General features: G+C 34.5%; 3 protein-coding genes and 1 pseudogene across 6 annotated transcripts; all 4 read right to left on the bottom strand.

Annotated features, from left to right (window-relative positions):
• Positions 1 to 1,916: 1,916 nt before the first annotated feature.
• Positions 1,917 to 2,981, bottom strand: LOC21384677 (the record flags this gene model as incomplete). The annotated part of the gene is made up of 1 exon (XM_024164690.1): positions 1,917 to 2,981. A coding segment is annotated over exon 1 (1,065 nt), but the record flags the coding sequence as incomplete, so codon positions are not given.
• A 752-nt stretch (positions 2,982 to 3,733) lies between these two features.
• On the bottom strand, positions 3,734 to 11,736 carry LOC21384676 (cytoplasmic tRNA 2-thiolation protein 1). 2 transcript variants are annotated; one of them, XM_024164691.1, is made up of 10 exons: positions 11,398 to 11,736; positions 10,998 to 11,112; positions 10,259 to 10,401; positions 9,822 to 9,941; positions 8,848 to 8,960; positions 8,669 to 8,761; positions 8,524 to 8,564; positions 8,347 to 8,413; positions 8,109 to 8,220; positions 3,734 to 4,121 (listed from the first exon to the last, which is right to left on the bottom strand). In XM_024164691.1, exons 1-10 carry the CDS (start codon positions 11,500 to 11,502, stop codon positions 3,960 to 3,962), a joined length of 1,071 nt encoding a protein of 356 aa, XP_024020459.1. In that variant the 5' UTR covers positions 11,503 to 11,736; the 3' UTR covers positions 3,734 to 3,959. The 2 variants fall into 2 exon arrangements, with proteins under 2 accessions (XP_024020459.1, XP_024020460.1); XM_024164692.1 differs by lacking the exon at positions 3,734 to 4,121 and adding an exon at positions 4,128 to 4,235.
• A 3,501-nt stretch (positions 11,737 to 15,237) lies between these two features.
• LOC21384674 (pentatricopeptide repeat-containing protein At5g09450, mitochondrial) lies at positions 15,238 to 18,637 on the bottom strand. 3 transcript variants are annotated; one of them, XM_024164693.1, is made up of 3 exons: positions 18,476 to 18,637; positions 17,991 to 18,285; positions 15,238 to 16,340 (listed from the first exon to the last, which is right to left on the bottom strand). In XM_024164693.1, exons 1-3 carry the CDS (start codon positions 18,508 to 18,510, stop codon positions 15,429 to 15,431), a joined length of 1,242 nt encoding a protein of 413 aa, XP_024020461.1. In that variant the 5' UTR covers positions 18,511 to 18,637; the 3' UTR covers positions 15,238 to 15,428. The 3 variants fall into 3 exon arrangements, with proteins under 3 accessions (XP_024020461.1, XP_024020462.1, XP_024020463.1); XM_024164694.1 differs by having other exon boundaries at positions 17,991 to 18,282; XM_024164695.1 differs by having other exon boundaries at positions 17,991 to 18,276.
• A 2,127-nt stretch (positions 18,638 to 20,764) lies between these two features.
• Positions 20,765 to 22,490, bottom strand: part of LOC21384672 — a 4,067-nt pseudogene continuing 2,341 nt past the window's right edge.

Below are 22,490 nucleotides of genomic sequence, written 5' to 3'. Positions count from 1 at the left end.
TAGAAAGGAAGGATGTCATTTTTTTTTCTTTTTTGGTAAGAGAAAAAGGGTGTCATTTGACCTACATAGATTGACCTAGTACTGTACAAAAAAACCGTAAAACCGAAACCGACCGCTAAAAACCGAAAACGACGGTGCCACATGGAACCGAACACAATCGGTTCAGTAAACCGACTGACTAGATCAAAAGTCGGTTCGGTTTCGGTTTTGCGTGTAGAGAGTCGGTTAAAAACCAAACCGACCGAGATGAGATTTTTTTTTTTTTATGTTTTCAATTTTTTTTTAAGGTTATGTTGTCGTTTTGCACTCTATATTATCGTTTTTTTTTTTAACTTGTGTTTGTGCAATTATCAATTTTGATGTTGTGCTTTGTATTCATTTATTATGATTACATGTTTGCAACTTTGCATTGAAGGAAAGTTTTACATTTTTTCGTACTTGCAGGTCAAAAATGCAACTAAAGATGCTGGTAACTTGATGGTTAACTGAGGTCATCTTCTTGATTACCAAAATCAAAAACCGACCGAAACCGAACCGAAACTAAAGTTCGGTTAACCGAACCGAAAATTGTTATGTACGGTTCGGTTTCGGTTCCAACTTTTAGAAAACCGACATAGTCAGTTCGGCCACCGAACCGACCAAAACCGACGAACAACCTGCCTAAACTACAAACTTCTTATGAAAAGAGAGAATTCACATTGTCGAGAAGATATTAGAAACAAAGAATGGCGGCTCCAAATTATTTAAGTTCATGAGGTCCTGATTCTCTAGAAGTAATATTAATGTGAGTGAGATAAATATTAGGGTCGCTAGCTGGAAATCATTTTTTTTTTTTTTTGTGTGTATAAAGGTGTGGGAGAGATGACCAACTATAACTATCTTTTTGCGTGATTAAAAGAGTCTTGTACGTTAGTAAATGTTTTTATTTTGTGCCATAATACTAAAGTGTTTTTCTCGAGACGCAAATTAGAGACCTCTCATCTACCAAACCATTATGCTAAATGTTCCCTTTGTACTACAGCCTTGGTGGTCTCTTTTTTAACTACAAATCATTTTTATGTTGGAGAAATACTACTACTTAACAATGTTAAGCGGTATTGATGTTATAAAGAATAAGCCCACGCTTTGAGTCCTACAGATATATTTTTTTAATTAATTGTGGTGCCAAAGCACCAAATAATGGTTCCAAGTATTGTTTATGCTAATAGCCACAACTAATAAATATAACTGGTCAAAATACATCTTAAAGAGGTTCAAATTGCAAATAATTAGAAATCCAAAATAAAGTTTCGATACTAAAAAGACCAACATAATGAAACTCTGCAGTTTCAAACACACTATTTCTTGGACTTCCCAAATACATCCAAACATCTAACTGATTAAACTTTAGGAGTGAGACTTAAATTCGGAAAGAAACTGCCTTGCAATACTCAATTTGAAAACGGACAAATAACTAACGCGAGTAGGCCACATTGACCAACATGCCTTCACATGTAAAACTCCTCCTGATCAGTATGTCGTTCCCTGTTGAAACGCACTATTCCTTTACCCTTTTCCATTATATTCTCTAACGATCTGACCCCTCTTGCATGCATTTTTTTTATAGCACTTTATATTCCCACTTAAATGTTAATTTTGCTTTGTTTTCATTTTGTTTCTTTTTTTTTCAAAGATTTTTATGGTTTTATTTTTTAAAGGTTTTATTTTTTTTTTTTCCCTTACAAAAAGCTATCACCATATAAGCTAGCAACCTAATAATATTATCTCAAATTATAGTTGTTTGAATTTTGTTTATCAGTATATATTAGCAGCGTATAAATAGCAAACACCTGACAGCCAATTAAGAAATTAAACTTGTGAATATTCCTAAAGCAAAATAAAATAAATAAAAATGTGAGAAATGTAGCTGTATTTACCTGTTCACAGAAGCTTAGGTTATTGGAATGTGCCACCCTCAACCGGCAACCCTCCACCTTAGCACACTCCCTCTTAAATATTCCGACCACCGCGGACTCGTTGCGAAACGACCTCGGCCCGGTCCTCATAAACAACGTCATCCCTATCTCAGGCAAAGCCTTTCCCTTCACTTTCACCGTCCTCTCCTCCATACTCACCTTACAGTAAACCCTAGCTTTGCACCTCATAAGATCATAAACCTCCATCCTCCTCTCCCTCGACATACCGCCCTCATTGTGCCGCATCACCACCGCCTCCTCGAAGCACACCGGATTCTGATCGCCGTCCCCTATCACCCCTTCGAACCCTTCGATCACTGGGGGGCCATCAAAGGTGGCCTCCATCAATGCTTTCAGCCAAAACCCCATCTTCAGCCTCAGCTCACCCCAGTGGTACAATACCCACCTGTCGGGAAGATCAGAGCAATTGTTCTTCCGGTGCCACGCGACGAAAGGGACGAAGGCGGACAGGCCGTGCCAGATGTTGTCGTAGTTGTAGTGGTTGTAGGAGACGAATGTGAGGCCCTTCATTAGGGTTGCGTTGTAGGGCAAGGCCTCTGGCCATGCCAGGCTGTAGGCGTTCCACGAACCATCGTGGACGTCGCGGCCTTTGAGGCAGAGAAGCCTTCCGTGGGAGGATTCGGACGGGAACTGCTGGTATTGGACCTCGCCTTGCTCGTGATCGTCGTACATGGAGCTCATGAACCACGTGTGCCCTACAAGAGCCTTGTCCACGTAGCGGAGGTCCTTGAGCGGGAGGAACGTCACTGCTCGGCGGAGCTTGTCCACCATGACATCAAGCTCCTCCACCGAGCAAGCGGTGGCGGTCGCGGTGTTGATAATTTTTTGCCATTGGTTTGTGAAAGACCAAGATGGCTGCGAGGGTGAGGGTGGCGGGATTTCACGGGATTGGATGTGGAGGAGGATGAAGAGGACAGCGCAGGCGGATAAGAGGATGGAGGCTTTTGGAGAGTACATGGAGAAGGGAGAGAAGTTGCGGTGGTGGTGTTTAGGTGTTTTGGTCATGGCGGTTGTATTGTTATGTTAGAACGTTGAGAGAGACAGAGGAGCTTAAAAGGTTGCATAAAAAGGGGTTTGGTGTTAATGCGTTATGTAAAGTTAAATCTTTGTTTTGATTCAAGATTTGAGAAACTTTTATGATATTTTCACTCTCAAGATGAGCAATAACCTCGAGGTTTCATCAATGGTTTTTGTGCCATATTATGGAATAATTTAGAGCTTCCAGATTTTATGGCGTAACGCTAGTGTGTGAATATACATTGTGATGCTCCAAGTGAGAAATTAGGGGCAAAAGCAACTTATATAACTAAAATAATAAGGGGCTTTTGCAAGTCCCATGTGATTAAGGCTTGTGACTTGAGAGTTAATGTGTACTACAGGATTAATGACAATCTAAAACTATTACGGCAACATTTGTATCATTATCAGCAAGTCACAAGGCATAGCTACAAATTTGATTATAATCCACCACTCTCTTTTTCAGATTAACCTTTTACTTTTTATACGTAAAAAAAATAAAATAAAAATGAAATTACAAAACCGATAGCACCACAGCGAGACTCAATTTATTTTCGCAGAGAAAAAAAAAATTGCAGATGTGCATGCCACCCAACTAAGAAAGAATTTTTTACTTCAAGGCCTAAAATCTAACCAGGAAGAAAATGAAGGACTACAGTTGATGCCATGACATCTCTTTTCCAAAATTGCTGCGGAAGCAAATTTTTTCCCAAGTCCATCCATTTCACACAATTAATACAACCAAAATTAAATTTTTAAAAAAAAATATAGAATTCGTTTTTACTTCTTACCTCAACTCGTATACAAAATTGCTGCAGAATGGACTGCACACAAGTCCTAGTTTTGGTATTTTAAGAAGAGAACCATAATATGCTACACTGCAGTTCGTAAAATTTCTGAGACAATCTCTGGTTTTCACTACCTTCTGTCTACAAAGGCAAAACCAAGGCCTTCATGATACATCAATCAGAAGTCCAAAGTTCCACATTGTTTGCTCTCAATACTTTTCGCTGCATTATTCCCTTTTGCGTCCTTACGATCATTATTTAGGCCTCGAGTCCGCCCAATCCCCAGCTTTGGTAACCCTCGATTCAACCCCTCAAGCAAAACACAGGCTTTGCACCATTTCTGCGCGATTTATCATGAAATGTTAAGAACTTCAACTAGAGTAATCTGACACAAGGTATTACCAATTCTGCACAATCAGGGAAGATCACCTTGCCCTTTTGCTCTATCTGTAGCCTATAAGTTAATCAGAAATAGAATCCCTAACATATTTTACCACACTACGGAAAGAATGCAAGTATTACTAACAATGATTGGTGTATTACACTTATAAGGCAACAAATATTGATGAACTAAAACCAAATGAAAAGAGGAAAAATCCCCACAGAAATTGTAAAACAGAGAAAGATCATCAGGGGAATGATTATTTGCATCACGAACGTGACTTCGTAATTGATGATTGTCTAACATTACTCACAGACTTGAACAATTATCCATGGTCAGATTCTCATGATTTGTGATAACATTGCAACCTAAGATTCTCCGATCCTTTAACCAAGAAGTGCTTCTATGAAGAAATTTAAACTTGATCAATGATTTCCAAAAACTCTGACCAAGAAATGAACTGACAACAGTGCCATGGGAAACAATTTTGCTCGTAATTTCTTTAGCATAACAAGAGACATGTTATTAAAAACGAGAAAAAGTTACCTTGAGAATAACACATTGAGGCCAAGTTCTTCTCAAAAAAAGCACGAAAAAGACCAATAAAACCAAAAATAAAAAAAAAACACTAGCGTTTAGTCTAGACACTGCTATTTAGTCATATGGAATCTTTCTGGATTCCTTCTAGACTAAGTGGCCTTTTTTTCTTTTTCTTTCTTTGTTTTTTTTTTTAAATAAGTAACGAGAAGAAAGTTTATTAGAAATAAAGAAAAAGTGAAAGTGTACAATAGAGGACAAGGAGTCCACCAAAAAAAAAGGAAAAAGCCAGAACCAAAAACACATAAGACAAGGAGTCCGCCAAAACAAAAGGAAAAAGGCAGAACCAAAAAGACCTAAAGATTCAAACTGATTTGTTAAGAGTTTAAACTGCCTCTTTTCTAAGGACAAAATAATAAACCAAAGTGCATGGGCGTATCAAAAATATATGTGGAAACATGTCAATAACAGCAAAGGATCAAGAAACTAGTACAACAGGTACAATGTTGAAGGGCCTAGAAACTAGTACAACATAGAACTTTACTTGAAGTCCAATATTCGATTATGACGTAAATCTTAAACTCCTCCAACACCGTCTTATGCTCTTAAATTCTAAGAATATCACGGTTCTTTCTCAACGTATCTCCGGATTAACGTGAACTCAAACGTGTGGGTGTTCTAATGAGTTTCTCAACACATGAGATTGATGAATAGGGAGGCCACCTATAGTTATTACTCACTTTTCTCAAAAGTATGTGATAGCACTCTAGAAATTTTCCTTTTTGGTTTTTCTTTTTGTTCTCCCGTTTTTCACCCTTTCTCTTCTCTGGAAAAAAATATTAATCCACGCTGAGGATTAAAAACGTTCACACACCGAGGAACTCCTTCCTCTCTGTCTGTGACCTTTTCCTCATAGGGAGAAAACGTGCACCTGCACGTTTCCTTTCTTTTATAAATATATATATATATATATATAAATGAGGGGAGGGAGAAGGAAACGTGGAGAAGAAAATTATCTCTAAATTCATCCATATTAATTTAAAATAATTTTAATATTAATTAATCAAATTAATTAATATATGTGTATTTAGAATTCTCAGTTCTATATTAATAATCATAACTCAATATGATATATTCAGTTCACATTAATCTTATGGAGCCATTGAGAGGAATTATGGACATTATTATTTTAAGCTCTAATAATTTTGACAATTAATTACCACCTTAATTAATATATCAAAATTATTAATTCCAAATTACTCTACTATAATTTTGGAATTGCACTCTTAAAATAATAAAATAATTATGTTCACAAAATTTGTGTTGTCCATTGATGTAGTCATTACATACGAATCAATCATCCATAAACGGTTCATAATTAAAGCTAGGTATTTTCTGTTAACCTCTTTAATTATATATTTCTCCATAAGTACCATTGATCCTCTAATGAATAATATATTTTATGATCCAATCATAAAATTGAGCGCTCTTATTATTCAAGTCCCGAATCAACACTTATGGGAACCGTCCATCTACTTCATTATGAAGGAATGGATTTCATCTTGTAAATTAATATTTCCGGCTATTTATTTTACTATGCTCCCAATATACCAAGACTTTGATACTATTCACATGTGTCATTACTCAATATGTCAAAGAACATAATATCATAAATAGGAGTTTATTAATTACTCAGAATTAAGATTAATTCATATATGACCATCATTGATTAATATTGAATATTATATTTAATAACGGAATTTATTAGAGATTCATAATTAATCGCGTTCCGGTCCTATGTAATCATATTACATAAAATGCTTTCATTCCAATAATCTCATTATTAACAATCTAGGATAAGATTGTTTTATTCAGAATATAATAAACCGCATTAATAATTTTAAATTAAAGATCCCAACTTTAATTTATAATTACGGACAAGTTTATATTATTTTATTTCAAATATTATCCTCTGCATATAACACTTATATACAATGTTTAAAGTTATATCTAAAATAATCTAGGGATTTGGATATTTATAAAACATCACATGCATGCAAAATAATATTGAATAAATTCCTTATTTCATTGATAATTAGCAAAATATTTACATCTTATTTGATTTATGGGCATATATCCCAACAATCTCCCACTTGCCCTAAAGCAAATGAGGCATGTCTCTAAGTCCCATACTTTCAAGATATCTCTCAAAACTCCCAGCTGGTAAAGTTAATGGGTTTCTCAACACATGAGATGGATGAATAGAGATGCCACCTATAGTTATTACTCACTTTTCTCAAAAGTATGGAGGATTGATTCATATGTAGTGACTATATCAATGGACAACACAAATTCTGTGAACATAATTATTTTATTATTTTAAGAGTACAATTCCAAATTTATAGTGGAGTACTTTGGAATTAATAATTTTGATATATTAATTAAGGTGTTAATTAATTGTCAAAATTATTAGAACTTAAAATAATAATGTCCATAGTTCCTCTCAATGGCTCCATAAGATTAATGTGAACTAAATATATCATATTGAGTTATGATTATTAATATAGAATTGAGAATTCTAAATACACATATATTAATTAATTTGATTAATTAATATTAAAATTATTTTAAATTAATATTGATGAATTTAGAGATAATTTTCTTCTCCACGTTTCCTTCTCCCTCCCCTCGTTAATATATATATATATATATAAGAAAGGAAACATGCAAGTGCACGTTTCCTCAAAAAAAAAAAAAGAGATGGAAGTGGGAGGAAACGTTTCCTCCCTATGAGGAAAAGGTCACAGACAGAGAGGAAGGAGTTCCTCGGTGTGTGAACGTTTTTAATCCTCAGCGTGGATTAATATTTTTTTCCAGAGAAGAGAAAGGGTGAAAAACGGGAGAACAAAAAGAAAAACCAAAAAGGAAAATTTCTAGAGTGCTATCACATACTTTTGAGAAAAGTGAGTAATAACTATAGGTAGCCTCCCTATTCATCCATCTCATGTGTTGAGAAACCCATTAGAACGCCCACACGTTCGAGTTCACGTTAATCCGGAGATACGTTGAGAAAGAACCGTGGTGTTCTTAGAATTTAAGAGCATAAGACGGTGTTGGAGGAATTCAAGATTTACGTCCTAATCGAACGACGGTCAAATCCTCATTCCTTTCTTTAATATCTTTGTAGTTAAACTAGTACAACATACAACATAGAAACTAGTTTCTTGAAGCAGAAAAGGTACAATGTTGAAGGGCATAGAACTTTACTTCATGTTTGAACGTCATTGTTAATGAATTTTAGGCCAAAAGAATCAAGAAACTAGTACAACAGCAAAAAAATAAGTCTTACTCATTAGGATATGTCTGCAGATTGTATCACTATTCAGTTAAATGCTGGGGTGTACTTACCTGGCTTGAAATGTAACCACAACGTTCACATGTCCCCTGCTCAGGCATTTTTGTAGAAGTGGAAATCCTGAAATCCTCTCCTGATTTAATGATGTCTAATATGGCCCTAGGTCTGCATTAGAGAGAAACAAAGTTCAATGTTAAAACCATATATGATGTGGTTGCAGAGAAAATAGTTTACAAGTTAACTCAATTACTTCTGCAAATCACAATTCCTGACATTCAACATGTTAAATACCTTATTCTTTCCAAGTCTTTGATGAACTCCCGAGCAAACCCTCGGTACGCATTTGGAGAATAGATACCTGTTATTTTGAAAAAAAATAAAATAATAATTTAGGGAATTAGAAAGCCACAGAAAGACATTACAACTGTAAATAAAACATTCTGGGAAAGAGGAAAGATTATAAATTACATTCAGTGGAGAAGTAGTCCAGCCGCTTGAAATAGGCATACGTGCACGTGTAGTTAAGGATTGACGATCAATTGGAACATATGATAAAGATCAATAATGGAAAATGCAAGAATTACATTGCAATCAAGTGTTTTAACAAGGATATATAACAATCTCTTTCTCATAAGTATACTTAAAAGGTTTGCATCGAGGAATTGGTCCATCCTCACCAGTAGTTATTGCAGTACATCTACCTAGCCTGCAAGGAAAAGAAAGCAATCATACATGCGTACAACCAAAATATGAGAAGTTGAAGGAGAGGAATAGCCAATAAATGATGTATACCTAGCAATATCACCTCGTAATATGTTCAATAAAACAGTTTCGGCAATATCGTCCGCATTATGTCCAGTAGCAACCTTATCCACTTTCAGCATAGCTGCACCGCGATCAAGGGCCTTAAAAGATAATGAAAAAACGTGTGAGAGAGAGAGAGAGGGAAAAGAGATCAGATTCGCGTGCACTCACGTGCGCGTGTGTGACAAAATCTATCATATCCTTTACAATGAGCAGAAATCAGAATGTCACAACTGGCACAGAAAGTGGCATTGCTTGTTACTCGACAAAGGTAAATCTGTTTGAATGCCAGATGCAGACAATCTGAGTTAACTTGTTAAACTGAAATCATATTATGTTACACCATTTGTATTGTAGGTATTTCCATTGAGTAGAATTTCTGAGTTAAGAGTGAACTCAGAAGGTTTAGAATATAAAACAGATTACGCAAATGCAATTTAAGAAACCAAGCAACGAAAAAAATAGTAGTTTGGTGCCTCGACTGCTCAATGAAGTTTCAGCACCAGACAAAGGGTATATGAAAATGGTTATTGTAGCTTGTACGCTACATCTTACTCGAGAAAAATGTGAGAATCATTCTTTAGAAATTATATATGCATATCATGAGTGTGAGTGCACGTAGTAAGTTATGAGTAGCACCAATACAAGGTTAGTTTTGGTCGCTCGGCAGCTGCCCCCTATAAACCTAAGCAACAAACTGCGAAAATTTCGGGACACAAAAGCAACCATACAGTGACAAATAAATTATTTTCCAAAAACATACATGTCAATGCATGTCCAACTCATGTCTCTGTGTGTGTGATCTGAAGTACCAGTTAACACGTAATTAATTAGTGAAAAAAAAAAAAGCACCAACAATGTGTGCTGAAAATGTTTATTTTTCCAACAGCAAACAAGATCCATTAGTTAAAACAAAAATATTTATTTATAGTAATACTATAATTAGAAATTAAGTACTGTACCTGACGGCGGAAAACACCACAAAAAGTGCAATTATTTTTTAGACCAATCATCTTCACTATTTCATCCATAGTCCATCCGTACAAATCTTTGTATGAGACAACTTTTAATGGCAACCCATACTGAAAAGCAAATTAGAATAGAAGTCAGTTTCTCAGAATGATGTAATAAAGTGGAAATAAATATACTTGCTAAAATTTTCCCTGGGACTGTAAAATGAATAAGGCACGCTGTTTGAATATTCAAAGATAATAAGGAGCTGTATGAAATCAGAAGCAGATATACACACAACCTCACACAGAAATTAGAATTGCAGTTGTTTTCCTTTTTCCCCAAGCCAGAAGTGTTGACCACTAAGACTTGCTAAAGATTCAGTATAAATTAAGTAAAGAAAACAAACAGGCACTCCAAAAAAAAAAAAAAAAAGGAATCTGGTTACCTGTATTTCATTTCTTTTGACAGTTTCGAGAGAATCATCCCTGTACCCAGTAATGCCCTCATCAACAGACAAGAGGAAGAGATCTAGACCATAATGGTGCCGCCTATTCAACGTTGATAATACATAAGCAAGGACAGTGGAATCTACAGAGAACATAGAAAAGCATAATGAGATGAAAAGTAGAAAAAACAACAGTTTAATTTAATTGAACCAAGCAAAAACAGTGGAATCCACCCAGTTCTACCCCTCTCCTCCTACAGTCCTTTCACTTCACTGTCTACTGAACAAAATGATCCATCCTTAGTAGATAAAACTTCCTATAATATATTTTTACAATCAAACCCAACTGGGTATTAACTTGGACTAATAGTGGCTCAATATGGGATTATAGTGCCTTTAATAGAAGCACTACTTGTACTTTAAGTAAAATTAGATGTAGAAGTACAATCCAAAAGCTACAAAATCCAACTTCTGAAAATAACAATGTTACCAAACACTACAAACGCATCATTTTTTGCGCAAATTGCTTTTAGGAGTTCTAAAAGCAATCCCAAACTGACACAAAAAGTTGATTACACAAATGAGTGAGTAAGAAAACCATATGATTTCATAGACAAGCAAAATTATATGCAGAAATATGCAACCTTTAAAGAATAGAAACATGTCCAACCCCAATGGAGGATTCCAACAATCACTCACGTAAACTTTGCAACCATAGATAGAAAACAAGCATGCTCACCTTTACCACCGGAGGCGCCGATTGCTATGCGTTCGCCGGGCTTAAACAACTGGTTCTCAACAATAACTCGATGAATCTCCTCCTCAAAAACCTCATAGAAACACTCCCTACAAACCTTCATACACAAATAAAATTCAACATCTGACACAACCGTAAACAACACCAATTAAATAACACAAAATTGGCATCTTATTAACGTCATTACGATTTTTTTTCCCTAAGAACAACAAGCTACAAACTAATGAGAGGACAAGATATAGACCACAAGTAAACTAGAATAGACGAAAAACGCAAGACAATGAATTAAACAAATAAACACGAAAATTTTGGTTTTGGTTTCACTTTCTCCCAGTTTTCCCGGCAACCAAACAGAAGGTTTTACGTTTGAAAGTGAAATTACCTGCTCTAGGGTTTTGGGTCGCTTGAGGGCGGCTCTTCGCTGGTTACAGACGCAGCACAAGTAAGGCCCTGCAGTTCTGGGCTTCGTTTTCGCTTCTTCCTCCATAATTATTTTATTTTATTTTTTGTTTTGATTTGTGTAAAATGGATTCGGGAGTTATGGAAGCTCAAAGAGTGATTGCGATCAGAAATCACACGAACGATCAGCAGGAATCTGTCGAACCGTGGAGGCTGTGGAATATGTTGCTGGAACCGCACTTCCTTCCGGTGCTAAAAAGCAGTCGAAGTAAAACATAGAAACGACAACAATGTGAAAAAGCGACATCCAACACCCCTAAAAACAAAGCTCTCATCTTTGAGATACAACTCTTACAGAAAACGACATCTTATTGGCAGCAATGGAGCCAGCCTTGAAAAGGCCCGTAACTACCCATCTTTTCATGATATCGTTTTTCATTGGAGTTCCACCGGTGGGCTTCCTACCAGTAGAATTTGATTTTTGATCATTAAATCTGATTAAATCTGATGAAAATCAAACAATTTTTACAAATTTTATGATTAAAAATAAAATATTACCGATATTTTTTTTTTTCTAATTCTATTAGAGAAAATATCAAAAAATATATGTTAGTAAGTGATAAATACCATAAAATTTTATGAAAATTCCGTGAAAATGTCAGATACTTTATATCTTTCAATTTATTATTAAATATACTAAACTTCACGTCTCTTTTTAACTTACTTTTCTGAAAGTAGTCTTCCATCGTGAATGTTACTAATGGCATGTTTACTTATTAGGATTAAAAAATTAGAGCGGGAAATTGGAGTTAATTCTATATTTACTTGTTTTTTTTATTTTAAAATGAGAGTGAGATTGGTGGGCCCCACTCAAATTTTAAATTGAGAAATGAGATTGGCACTCCCACCTTTGGGATTGAGATTTTCATTCCTAATATTAATATTAATTTACTATCATACTCTTATTTTACTTATAAATACACAATTAAAAATAAATTTCAAAAAATAATAAATGCAACATATATTTATTATTTTATTTGCCTAATATTATAATATTAGCATAATTATTATTAACTTTAATATAATAAATATGTACTTTATTTTTTAATAAATTAATAATATATTTTATTTTTTAACACTATTTTTTTTTATTTAAATTTATTTTTATATTTTAAATAGTTGTACAATTTATATTTATTATGTTAGTACCCAATTATTACACTAAATATTTTAATTATGATTAATTTTAATATAATAAGTAGACAATATATTTTTTAAATTGAAAATATCAAATTGATTTAAAGGGTATATTAGTACTTTTACATTTTTTCATTCTAATTCTGGGTGTAAGTAAACGTATGAATGAGATTTGGAATGACTCTGATTCCGAATCCTATCACTAAGTAAACAGCTTATTCTGACTCTGATTTCTCACTCTAAATCCTACCCACTCTGAATCATGCCCATTTCGATTCATACTCATTTCAATTACACGTAGGTAAACATACCATAAATACAGCGGTTAAGTGGCATGTCCAAAATTATATAAAAAATTATTTAAATTCCATATCTTAGTATCAATATCTTGTATTAATATTTTCTCATTTTGTATGAAACTATGGATCGTGAATGCATACTCATCATTTATTGTACTACGATCACTTCTTATCATGCATATTTATCATACAATTAATATTTTGATTGAAAGTTTCTTCTAATTCTATGTATTATTAACTATTTTAGAGTTTGTGTGTTGGGATAAAAGTTTGCAATTTACATTAATATACAACGGCATTGATATTTTCGCGAAATTTAAGTACTAATATTTCTGTGGACATCGATATTTTCATCCTTGCTAATGCCTAAAGGCTCAACTAAATTTTGGGCATCAGTTATTGTGATAGTTTTTTTGTTAAATTTTTAAATACCCATTTAACAACGACAAATGTAGTTGCTAATGGGTCCAGTAACACCTTGATTCTGAACGATGCAGTGTTAATTAGAGATACTAACGTATATCGTCGTCGCTAAAGGTCTAGTTTATATATAATTTCTCAAACCCTTCTCCTTTCTTTCCTTCGCTCCTTTCATCCTCACTCCGCTGGGTTGTGCAAGGTTTATCTAAAACTGCCGGTCTGAGCCAATCCGGCGGCTTTTAAACTGCCAGTCCAATTCCACATCAAAACCAGGAAGCGGACCGAGATATAGTAACTAAAAACCAGGAAAAAGAAGTCTAAAAAAATGTCCAAAACTGCGGTTAAAACTAGCCCATATCATTTTGAAAGGGTTTTCTATTATCAAAAACAATGAACGTGTTTGAAATTTATCTTGTTTTTGTTTTTTACGTTTTTCAAGAAAGAAAAAATGAAAACGTTTTTAAAATGGCGTTTGGCACAATAAATACAAAAAACGAAAATGAAAACGATTTTTTAGTTTAGTGTAAAATGAGAGAGAAATGAAAAATGACTTTTAATCGTTTTTCATTTTTTGTTTTCATTTTCTCCTCTCTTGAGCAGGGAAAGACATTAATAGATTTTTTTACACTGAAAATAATCTCTTGATAAAACTAATAAGCATATTTTTAAAAATAAATTTTGTCTGAAATTGAAAACGTTTTCGTTTTCATAAAATTTATACAAAAAATAAAATTATTTTAGAACGAATTCTAAACGCGTCTAATGTGTTTGATATGTCATTTTTTCAAACCGTCAAAATCGTCCAATCGCAATTTGGGACCGGACTAGACTAGACAGGACTACAACCCTACTCTCAACCCCCCATGCTACCAGCACCACTCTCCTCAGCTCAACTGCTAGACTATTATTTGTCCATCACATGATAACTCGACATTAAAAAAATGTTGGTAAAGAACGAAACCTTATATACCCATAAAAATGCTTGAAAATCAAAATATTTTACACAGTTGTTTTGTAAAAATTTTTATTTTACAAGATGGACACAAACACAAACTCCATTGAATTTTAAAAATCAGTTGTCAGTGTCCTTATTAAGAACCAAACTTACCAAGAGAATAAGTTCAAGGACTGATTGACAATAAAAATTTAGGGACCAAATTTTCACTTAAAAATTCAAGGACCTATATAAAGCCAAAAGCCCAAAACCATTAGGAAAAAAAAAAAAAAAAAAAAAAAAAAAAAAAAAAACAAAAACTTTTTTTTTTTTAAAAAAAAAAAAAAAAAAAAAAAAAAAAAAAAAAAAAAAAAAGCAATATTTTCTTCTATCTTTCCTTGATATTTTCTTTACCTACAAAAATCTAGGTTCTAAACGAGGAATGCCATTGCTTATACATTCTCCAATCCGTTACATGCTCATAAATTAAGCAAAGGTCAATGAGGAAGCAGTGTTAATTAGATGCTTATACATAATAAAACAGAACGCTTTAATATTTTCTGCCAAAAACTGACTGAATGAGACAGCAAGCTAGTTGAAAAATGTCAAAACGTCATCTTGTTCTTTTCACAACTAAAATCACAACTCAAACTCTTTTGCTAGAGTGTTTTCTCTCACAAAAATTCAAATTTAACTTTTTTGTTACAGTATTCTCTCACATAAAAAACTTTGAATTGTGAAAAGAACGAACACCTAATAGAAAATCTATCAAAAGAAAGAATTGCCTAATCCTTAAGAGTTATCTGACACTTGAAAGTATCTGTATATCTGCGAATTCCATATTTCTGCATTATTGACACTTATTTTTCCCCAAACTCAGAAGAGGGGAACTAGAGATACAAAACCAAGAAGCAAAGCATGTAGTGACTATATCAGTAGCTAGAAAGCATGTGAACTTATCAATGGAATGGATAGGGTGAAAAAAAATCAAACAGGAATTTCAATCCATTGCAGAAACTTCCAACAACAAGGACATGAAACGCAAAACCAAGCAATATCAGTACTACATGGATAGCACCCAAGATTATTAGTTATTTCTTTTCTATCCTTTCTCTTTAGAAGATACCAAAAATCCCATGGGGTTTGTCTTATCATTAAACTATACTAATTTTTGCTGCTGCTTTGGATATCTGTAGGGTCAGAGTTCTTCTGAATAAGAAGCAGATGGAAGTCTCTGGCTCTCTCTGGCAACCGAATATCTGCGAAAGCATTCAAAAGCCTACTACAGGCAGAAACATCAAAATCTGTAGTAGCTGATTGCTTCCATTGGTCAATAACTTCTCCTACTTCCTTCAAATGTCCAAGCATCAGATATGAAGAGAGAATACAAATATAGTTTCTACTGGTCATCTTTTGTTTGGTCATTCTCAAGGATTTCCATATTTGGTCAATTCTATCTTTGTTCCCTACACCACCATATAGAATTATGAGAAAGTCATATGTTATCCATTCTCTTTGTGTGATACCTTTCTCAGCTGAAACTAAAGAATTAGATTCTGAATTTGTAAGTTGACCTGCGGTAATATAAATACTAGCAAGGTTTATATATCTCATCCAACTTTCATCAGAACCAGGGTCAGACCTCATTTCATCTAAAATCCGTCTAACCTCATCAATCTTCAAAGTTGCAGCACATGAACTTATCCATAGATTGTAAGTGAAGATATCTGGTGCAACTTTCTGTTGTTTTAGTTCTTCAACAACTATAGGCACCTTCTCCACCTGTCCAACCGAGGTGTACATAGTCATCATCTCATTGTATGTAACAGCAGTGAAGGACAGGTTTGAATCCTTCATTCTCTCGTAAAGTCTGTCCGCCTTTTCGGTCAGCTTTGCCCCAGCATAAGAGTGGAGGAGAGCAGTGTATGTTTCACTTGTTTTTGCACTGACTGGTAGACCTTCAAAGTAGCGCTCGGCGGCGTCAATGCCAAAAACTTTTGTCATTAAGTCGATTCGGATGGCGTAGTCAGAAACTGATAACTCAAATTCGTCATGGCTAACCATCCATTCTGATATCTGCAAGCTTGTATGGAATAAAACAAGAGCCATAATAATATGAAAGATTAGGTTGCAACATGGAAACAAAAGCGAACATGCTTAGAAAAGTAATATTGTAGTGCGTGACTTTGTTTTCACCATTAATGATTCAGTACTTGCAGAGTAATCATTTTCAAAGTTTTCCATTGATAATTTGCTCTACATTGCTGATTGGCGAGAAGCTTATGGGTTTCGCGATTGGGGGAGCAGGATTTATATAGTCCTTTCCAAAGTAATGTAATCCCAGTATGTAGAAAGGCCTGTTGGTTTCAAATCCAATAAGATGGCTAAGGTGATGTGGAAAGTAATAGTTTTGCTCTCTGTGGGTCATTTGGATGGAGAGGAACGGGAGAATTTTCAAAGAGGGGCTGGACTATATTTCTCTTTTCAAACGAGCTAAATAATTAGCTTTGTTGGGAACTTCTACTAAAAAGTCTTTAAAGATCCTTTTTCTTTGTTTATATTGAGTTGGAAATGTAATAGGTCATTGATTTGTTTCGGTTTTCCTCGTTTTTGTTTTGATGAGTTCTTCCCCTCTTTCCAATTGTATCATTTTCAGTATGAATAAAATTTGTTACTTATTCTTAAATTAAGAAAAAAAAATTAAAGTTTTATGTCTAAAATTCTGAGAACAAGAAAACACAACAGCTGTCGCAACCAAATTTGTAGGCGATTTCTAAAATCAAATCCATGTTGTTTCATTTATGCTAAGAAAATAAGTCTAGCATGAGAAAACTGTGTAATTTTGTCTTCTCTGAAAATGAAAAACTAAATACATAAATAAATATCCATGTTTTATCAGCGCCTGATTGACACATTTAACTTACACTAGAAAGCTCTGGAACCATCTGAGACAAAAAAATCTATTCTCATGCAAGGTTCTAAGTAGGATGTTTTCAAAAAAGAGGGAAAAAAGTATACGTTGCTCAGAAGTTAACTTCAAATTAAGAGGTTTCAGGAGCCATGCTTCTATCAAGTAACTACTATGCACCCATAGAGGACTCCCACGGCTTCGCTCTCTCTCATTTTCGCTCCTCTCTAATAACCAATAATCTCTCTGGCCTCTCTTCACACGCAGTGCTTGTTGTATCTATGAGAAAAAAAAATGTTCAGCTATCTTCACCTTAAACAATCAATCCCCAAATTGAACATGTCCAGGACACAATCATTCGGACTTGCTTGTTCGTGTAATCCTATGTAGCATGAACTCATACAGCTTTATTAAAATGCAAAGGCAATACTTAAAGGCCCGACGGGCCAGCGCCTCACCACTATGTGAGTGAAGATCCTGGACCGAGGGGGCTAGAAAAAAGTTTTTCTAAATTAAAAGCTCCAGGGCTCCACTACAAGAAGCTTCGTGTTCTTGTTGTTGTTGTTATTCTTCTTCTTCTTCTTAAAACTTCCAAATTCCAACTACATTTGTGTTTCAAATATGGGATTTTTTCATCCTACTAGTATTTACAACAGAGGAGTCCTAATTTTAAGTCATGCTAATCACCCAGAAATGCTTTTCATTTCAACTTGACAAAGATAAAAACAAAATACCCAGAAAAATTAAATTTAGCAGTACACAGAAAATGAAAAAAATAATAATAATAAAGATAAAAAAATAAAAATAAATAAAAGAACCTCGAGGGCGTGCTTGTAACGGTGAGACTTCCGGAGGTCCTTGGAAATCTGGCGAAGTTCTGAGATCGAAATCTGGTTGCCTTCGCTAATCCATCTCTGAAGAACGTTGGTGGCGCTTCGTTTGGGCAGTCTGAGCCTAAAGATTCTGCTTTTGACGTCATCACTTTCCACGGAATCTTCTTCGACGAAATAGCTCCTCAGAGTACCCGAGCAGAACATTCTAGAAGTTTCGCCCTTGCCGAAGAAAGGTATCGGCCGGGAATTGTCCGCCAGTGAGCTGATTTCTCTGCATCTACTGAACTCAACAACGATTAGTATATGTAGTTTAATCAATAGTTTTTTTTAAACTAGAAATGAGAAAGTTCAAAAATTTTCCGTAAACATTTCGATGTTATGAATATATCAAGTTTCGGGTTTTGGATTCAGTTCCTGCGTTTTCTCGGCAACCAAACAATGGCAAGAGGAAAAGCGAAGACTGCGCGTACCGTCTGAGGGTGAGGAAGACTGCGCGGGACGCCATTGCAGCCCTTGCTTCTTCTTCTTCTTCTTTGTAACGGCGTACCTGGTAATGTGAGTTTAGTTTCCGAAGGAATTCTGCGACCCTCGCTTACACGGGTTGGGGCCTGGGGGTTTTTACCATCTCTAATTCAAATGATATTGCTAATGGCATATTTGGCCTAAAAAATTTATGAAAATGACAAAATGTAATATGTAATATGTTATTTTTAGTTTTTCGGGAAAAAATAAATATTTATTTTTATCTATATTCTAATATATAAGTTATTTTAGAGGTTAATATTTTATTTTTTTTTATTTTTTTTTTTTACAATAGGAAAACTTCCATTCACTAAAAAAAATACTAAAAAGAAATACAAACACAAGTGGCAAACAACCCAGTTACAAGTGAATTCGTTCCCGAACCACTGATTGGATCTACCATTGAAGACATAAATAGCATAAGGACGAAAACAAATGTCAAGACTAAATGGGGACAGCCCCGCTCGGCATAGACAATTCGAGCAATACCACAGCTCTTTAGAGACCAAAACATTTGAATGACTAAGTCAATCGACTGAGACAAAGCCCTAAATAACGGGAAGATGCACACGACATAGAGAACCCTACCGTAGTAAACAAACTCGGGCGGAGAGTAACACCGCCATTATTACACACAAACTAGAACAATAAAACAAAAAAAAATCTGCGAACAACATCGTTGAAAGCCTCCGGCGAAGGGGTAGCCCGCATAGGGTAGCCGGCTTCAAGAGACGCGTAATGGAGTTGGAAAACTAGAACCAAACGTCGCAAAGAAAGCTCCGCCAAACGTTGACGGAAGGAGACGCTGCCACCGTCCCAAGTTGTCCACCACCTTGAAGAAGAAAAACTCCAGAGATCTCAACCATCCACCGAGGAAAGCGCCGTAAAACACATCCCAACCGTGTGAATTCCAAAATTTAGCGAGTTTTAGATCCACCTAAACGGAGCCGTCACGTTGTACACCACACCTATCATCATAAAGCCCATGAAAAGATAAGTCGGAAGACTAAATACCAAGGCTTGGAGCCCAATGACGTGTCCAGAGACGATACCAGAGCTCTGTATGAACACCTACAACTCTTTTTCGTTTAAGAGGGAGAGTGAAGAGAAGATGAATAGTGTTAATCTTTTTTTTTTTTTTTTTTTTTTTGGGGCTATAATCCTAAAACATTTAATATATAAACGGAGATATAAACTATTTTTATTTTTTATATATTCAATATATATAAAGTGCTGATCGATTTGGATTGGTTATTGTTTTTGCTAACTTCACAACTAATCCACATAAGCGTTAATCAGAGAAAAGACCAGTCAATCCAATTCGCAGTTGATCAGTTATTTGCACTTTTCAAACTGAATGGGATCAGTGTAATGGGTTCAGATGAGTATTTGCAAATTTTGAACAGCCCTACTAAGAGCCTAGACTGATTTATCTTGTTTAAATGTTCTTGTAGAAATACCGTTTTAATATATTTAGAATACCAAAAATACACCTCTTAGTACCATATTACTTTTGTCAATGATCAATAGTATTAGTATCCTATATATGCTGATATAGTCGTCAACTATAACACTAAGAATATTTTGTTATGATATTTTGTGGTAGTCCTCCATGATACAAAAAAATTGTGTTTTGGGATCGAACTACGATACTTTGAAGTAATCTTCCGTAGTATTTTCATATTTCAATGAATGGTGAATGGCGACCATGATATTACAATTTTTCTCATGAGAATATGTTAAAAATTAAAATAAAAAAAAAGACATTATTTCTCACATATTACAATTTTTCTCATGAGAATATGTTAAAAATTAAAATAAAAAAAAGACATTATTTCTCACTAAAATATATAAAAGGAACAGAATACAAAAAACATAGGAAAAAAAAAAAACACAAACCAACTCCGACAGACGGGATTTTTAGAGCTATTTAACTTTAAATACTACAACGCTAACATTCTGGATGTAAAAATGGATGAGTTTCAAGAGTTAAAGCAAGAGAACTCTACAGTAATTGAATATGCGCAGAAATTCGATCAATTGTCAAGATTTACACCTGAATTGATAGCAACGGAAAATGAGAATAAAAGGAAGTTTATAAAAGGTTTAAGGTCGGATTTAACAAAGTTAATAGATGCTGATGAGACAGGGCCACACACCTATGTAAAAGCTGTTGAGTGAGCGATTCGGCAAAAAATGTGGAAAGATGTTGAAATTGTATTAATGGACATCCCCGTTCAAGATCTCCCTTGTGCGAAGAAAAAAACCGGTATTGTGTCAATAGATGGCCCGTGTGGCACAGCTATTGATATTCTTTTTGCTTTGTTATTCACCACGGCTCTATGCCTCACACTCATGTACTTTGTCATTCGTCAGCACCTATCACAATTCACAATTCACAATTAATAAAGATCCATATTTTGCTTTTCAATCACCCAAAACGACATATATGATATATAACATATACTTCTTTTTTTAAAAAAATAAATAAATGGGGAGAGATGGAAACTCAACACATCCTTACGGAGGAAGTTAATATTTTATACATTGTTAGTTTTGATTTTTTTTTTCTCATAATCATATTAGTAAATCTCTTGAATGTAATGCTCTCAATTTTCAAGTTGTAATTTGTATTTTATACGGACACTATAAAGTTGTAATTTGTACTTTATACGAACCCTGTTTATAGTGTTCGTTACTAGTAAGTCTTTTCTCTCTTTTTTTTTTTTCTTAATACGTGAATGTTGGCACATTGTGGAAATAAATCTTTATCTTCTCTTCTTCCTTTTATTTTATTATTTAATTATTTTTAATCTCAACTAGATTGATACTTAACTAATAAGCAAGTTATCCAATATCAAACCCTCACTCTAATTTTATTTTATTAATAAAAAGAAAAAAGAATAAAATAATTTATAATTATTGAGAAAAGTATATGTGTGTGCTGTCTCACATGAAAAGTGAATGAGAATGTAAAGTGATTTATATACATAGAAAGACTCAAGACCTAATAAGTTAATGTTTTAAGTCAAATTAAGCTCTTAAAGTGTATTGGGCTAATTTCGCCTGTGGTGTCTCCTAAAAAATAATTAATCCCCTCAAAAGGGCAAAGAAAACAAGAAAAAAGAAAAAAAGAAGAACTAATGTTTAAGTAGTGTCACCAAGGTTAAAAACAAAGGCGTTGGGCATGGCGTTCCAATTGACCCACTTGCCTTTGTGTTGGAGTTGAAGACCACCCATATCGTTTTGAATGAGAAGGGTCACCAGGCCATGATCGGTGTGCGGCGGGATTCCGATTGCTCGGTCCGGCTGCGGGCAGGCTGGATAATAGTTTGCAGCCAAGATTTTTGCAGGCCTTTTCATAGCCTTGGCAATGTAGTTTGATCCAAGTCCCAACGCTCTGATATTGCTTTCAACAATTCTGTTGCTACATCTCTAGTTCTCTTACTGAACTCTAACGCAGCCTCACTGCAACAGAATCAAAACCCAATTAAAAATGATGAAAACGTCTGTTTTCCAAAGTGGTGGAGCATAGAAATTATTTTCAATAAGGAATATACTATGAAATTATTTTCACACATCACTTTTGTATATATGTATATGTATATGTTAGACTTAAATCTTTTTACAAAGTGTCATAGTTTAAGTTATTATAAAAAAAAAAAAAAAACACAAACCAACTCTGACGGACGGGAATTTTAGAGCTATTTAACTTCAAATACTACAACGCTAACATTCTGGATGTAAAAATGGATGAGTTTCAAGAGTTAAAGCAAGAAAACTCTACAGTAATTGAATATGCGCAGAAATTCGATCAATTGTCAAGATTTACACCTGAATTGATAGCAACGGAAAATGAGAATAAAAGGAAGTTTATAAAAGGTTTAAGGTCGGATTTAACAAAGTTAATAGATGCTGATGAGACAGGGCCACACACCTATGTAAAAGCTGTTGAGTGAGCGC

Source organism: Morus notabilis, unplaced genomic scaffold, assembly GCF_000414095.1.
Source record: "Morus notabilis unplaced genomic scaffold, ASM41409v2 Scaffold1171, whole genome shotgun sequence".
NCBI classification, from domain to species: domain Eukaryota; kingdom Viridiplantae; phylum Streptophyta; class Magnoliopsida; order Rosales; family Moraceae; genus Morus; species Morus notabilis.
Note: the sequence above shows the minus strand (reverse complement) of the source record. Positions and strands in the feature narration are given on the sequence as shown.

Coding starts and splice junctions, on each gene's coding strand:
- LOC21384676 (XM_024164691.1), bottom strand. CDS start 11,502: ATGGAGGAAGAAGCGAAAACGAAGCCCAGAACTGCAGGGCCTTACTTG. Junction 11,113..11,397: donor GACCCAAAACCCTAGAGCAG/GTAATTTCACTT, acceptor TTGTGTATGAAG/GTTTGTAGGGAGTGTTTCTA. Junction 4,122..8,108: donor GTGGTTACATTTCAAGCCAG/GTAAGTACACCC, acceptor TAAATCGCGCAG/AAATGGTGCAAAGCCTGTGT.
- LOC21384674 (XM_024164693.1), bottom strand. CDS start 18,510: ATGGCGTCCCGCGCAGTCTTCCTCACCCTCAGACG. Junction 18,286..18,475: donor GTCTTCCTCACCCTCAGACG/GTACGCGCAGTC, acceptor TGTTGAGTTCAG/TAGATGCAGAGAAATCAGCT. Junction 16,341..17,990: donor GTTACAAGCACGCCCTCGAG/GTTCTTTTATTT, acceptor ACAAGCTTGCAG/ATATCAGAATGGATGGTTAG.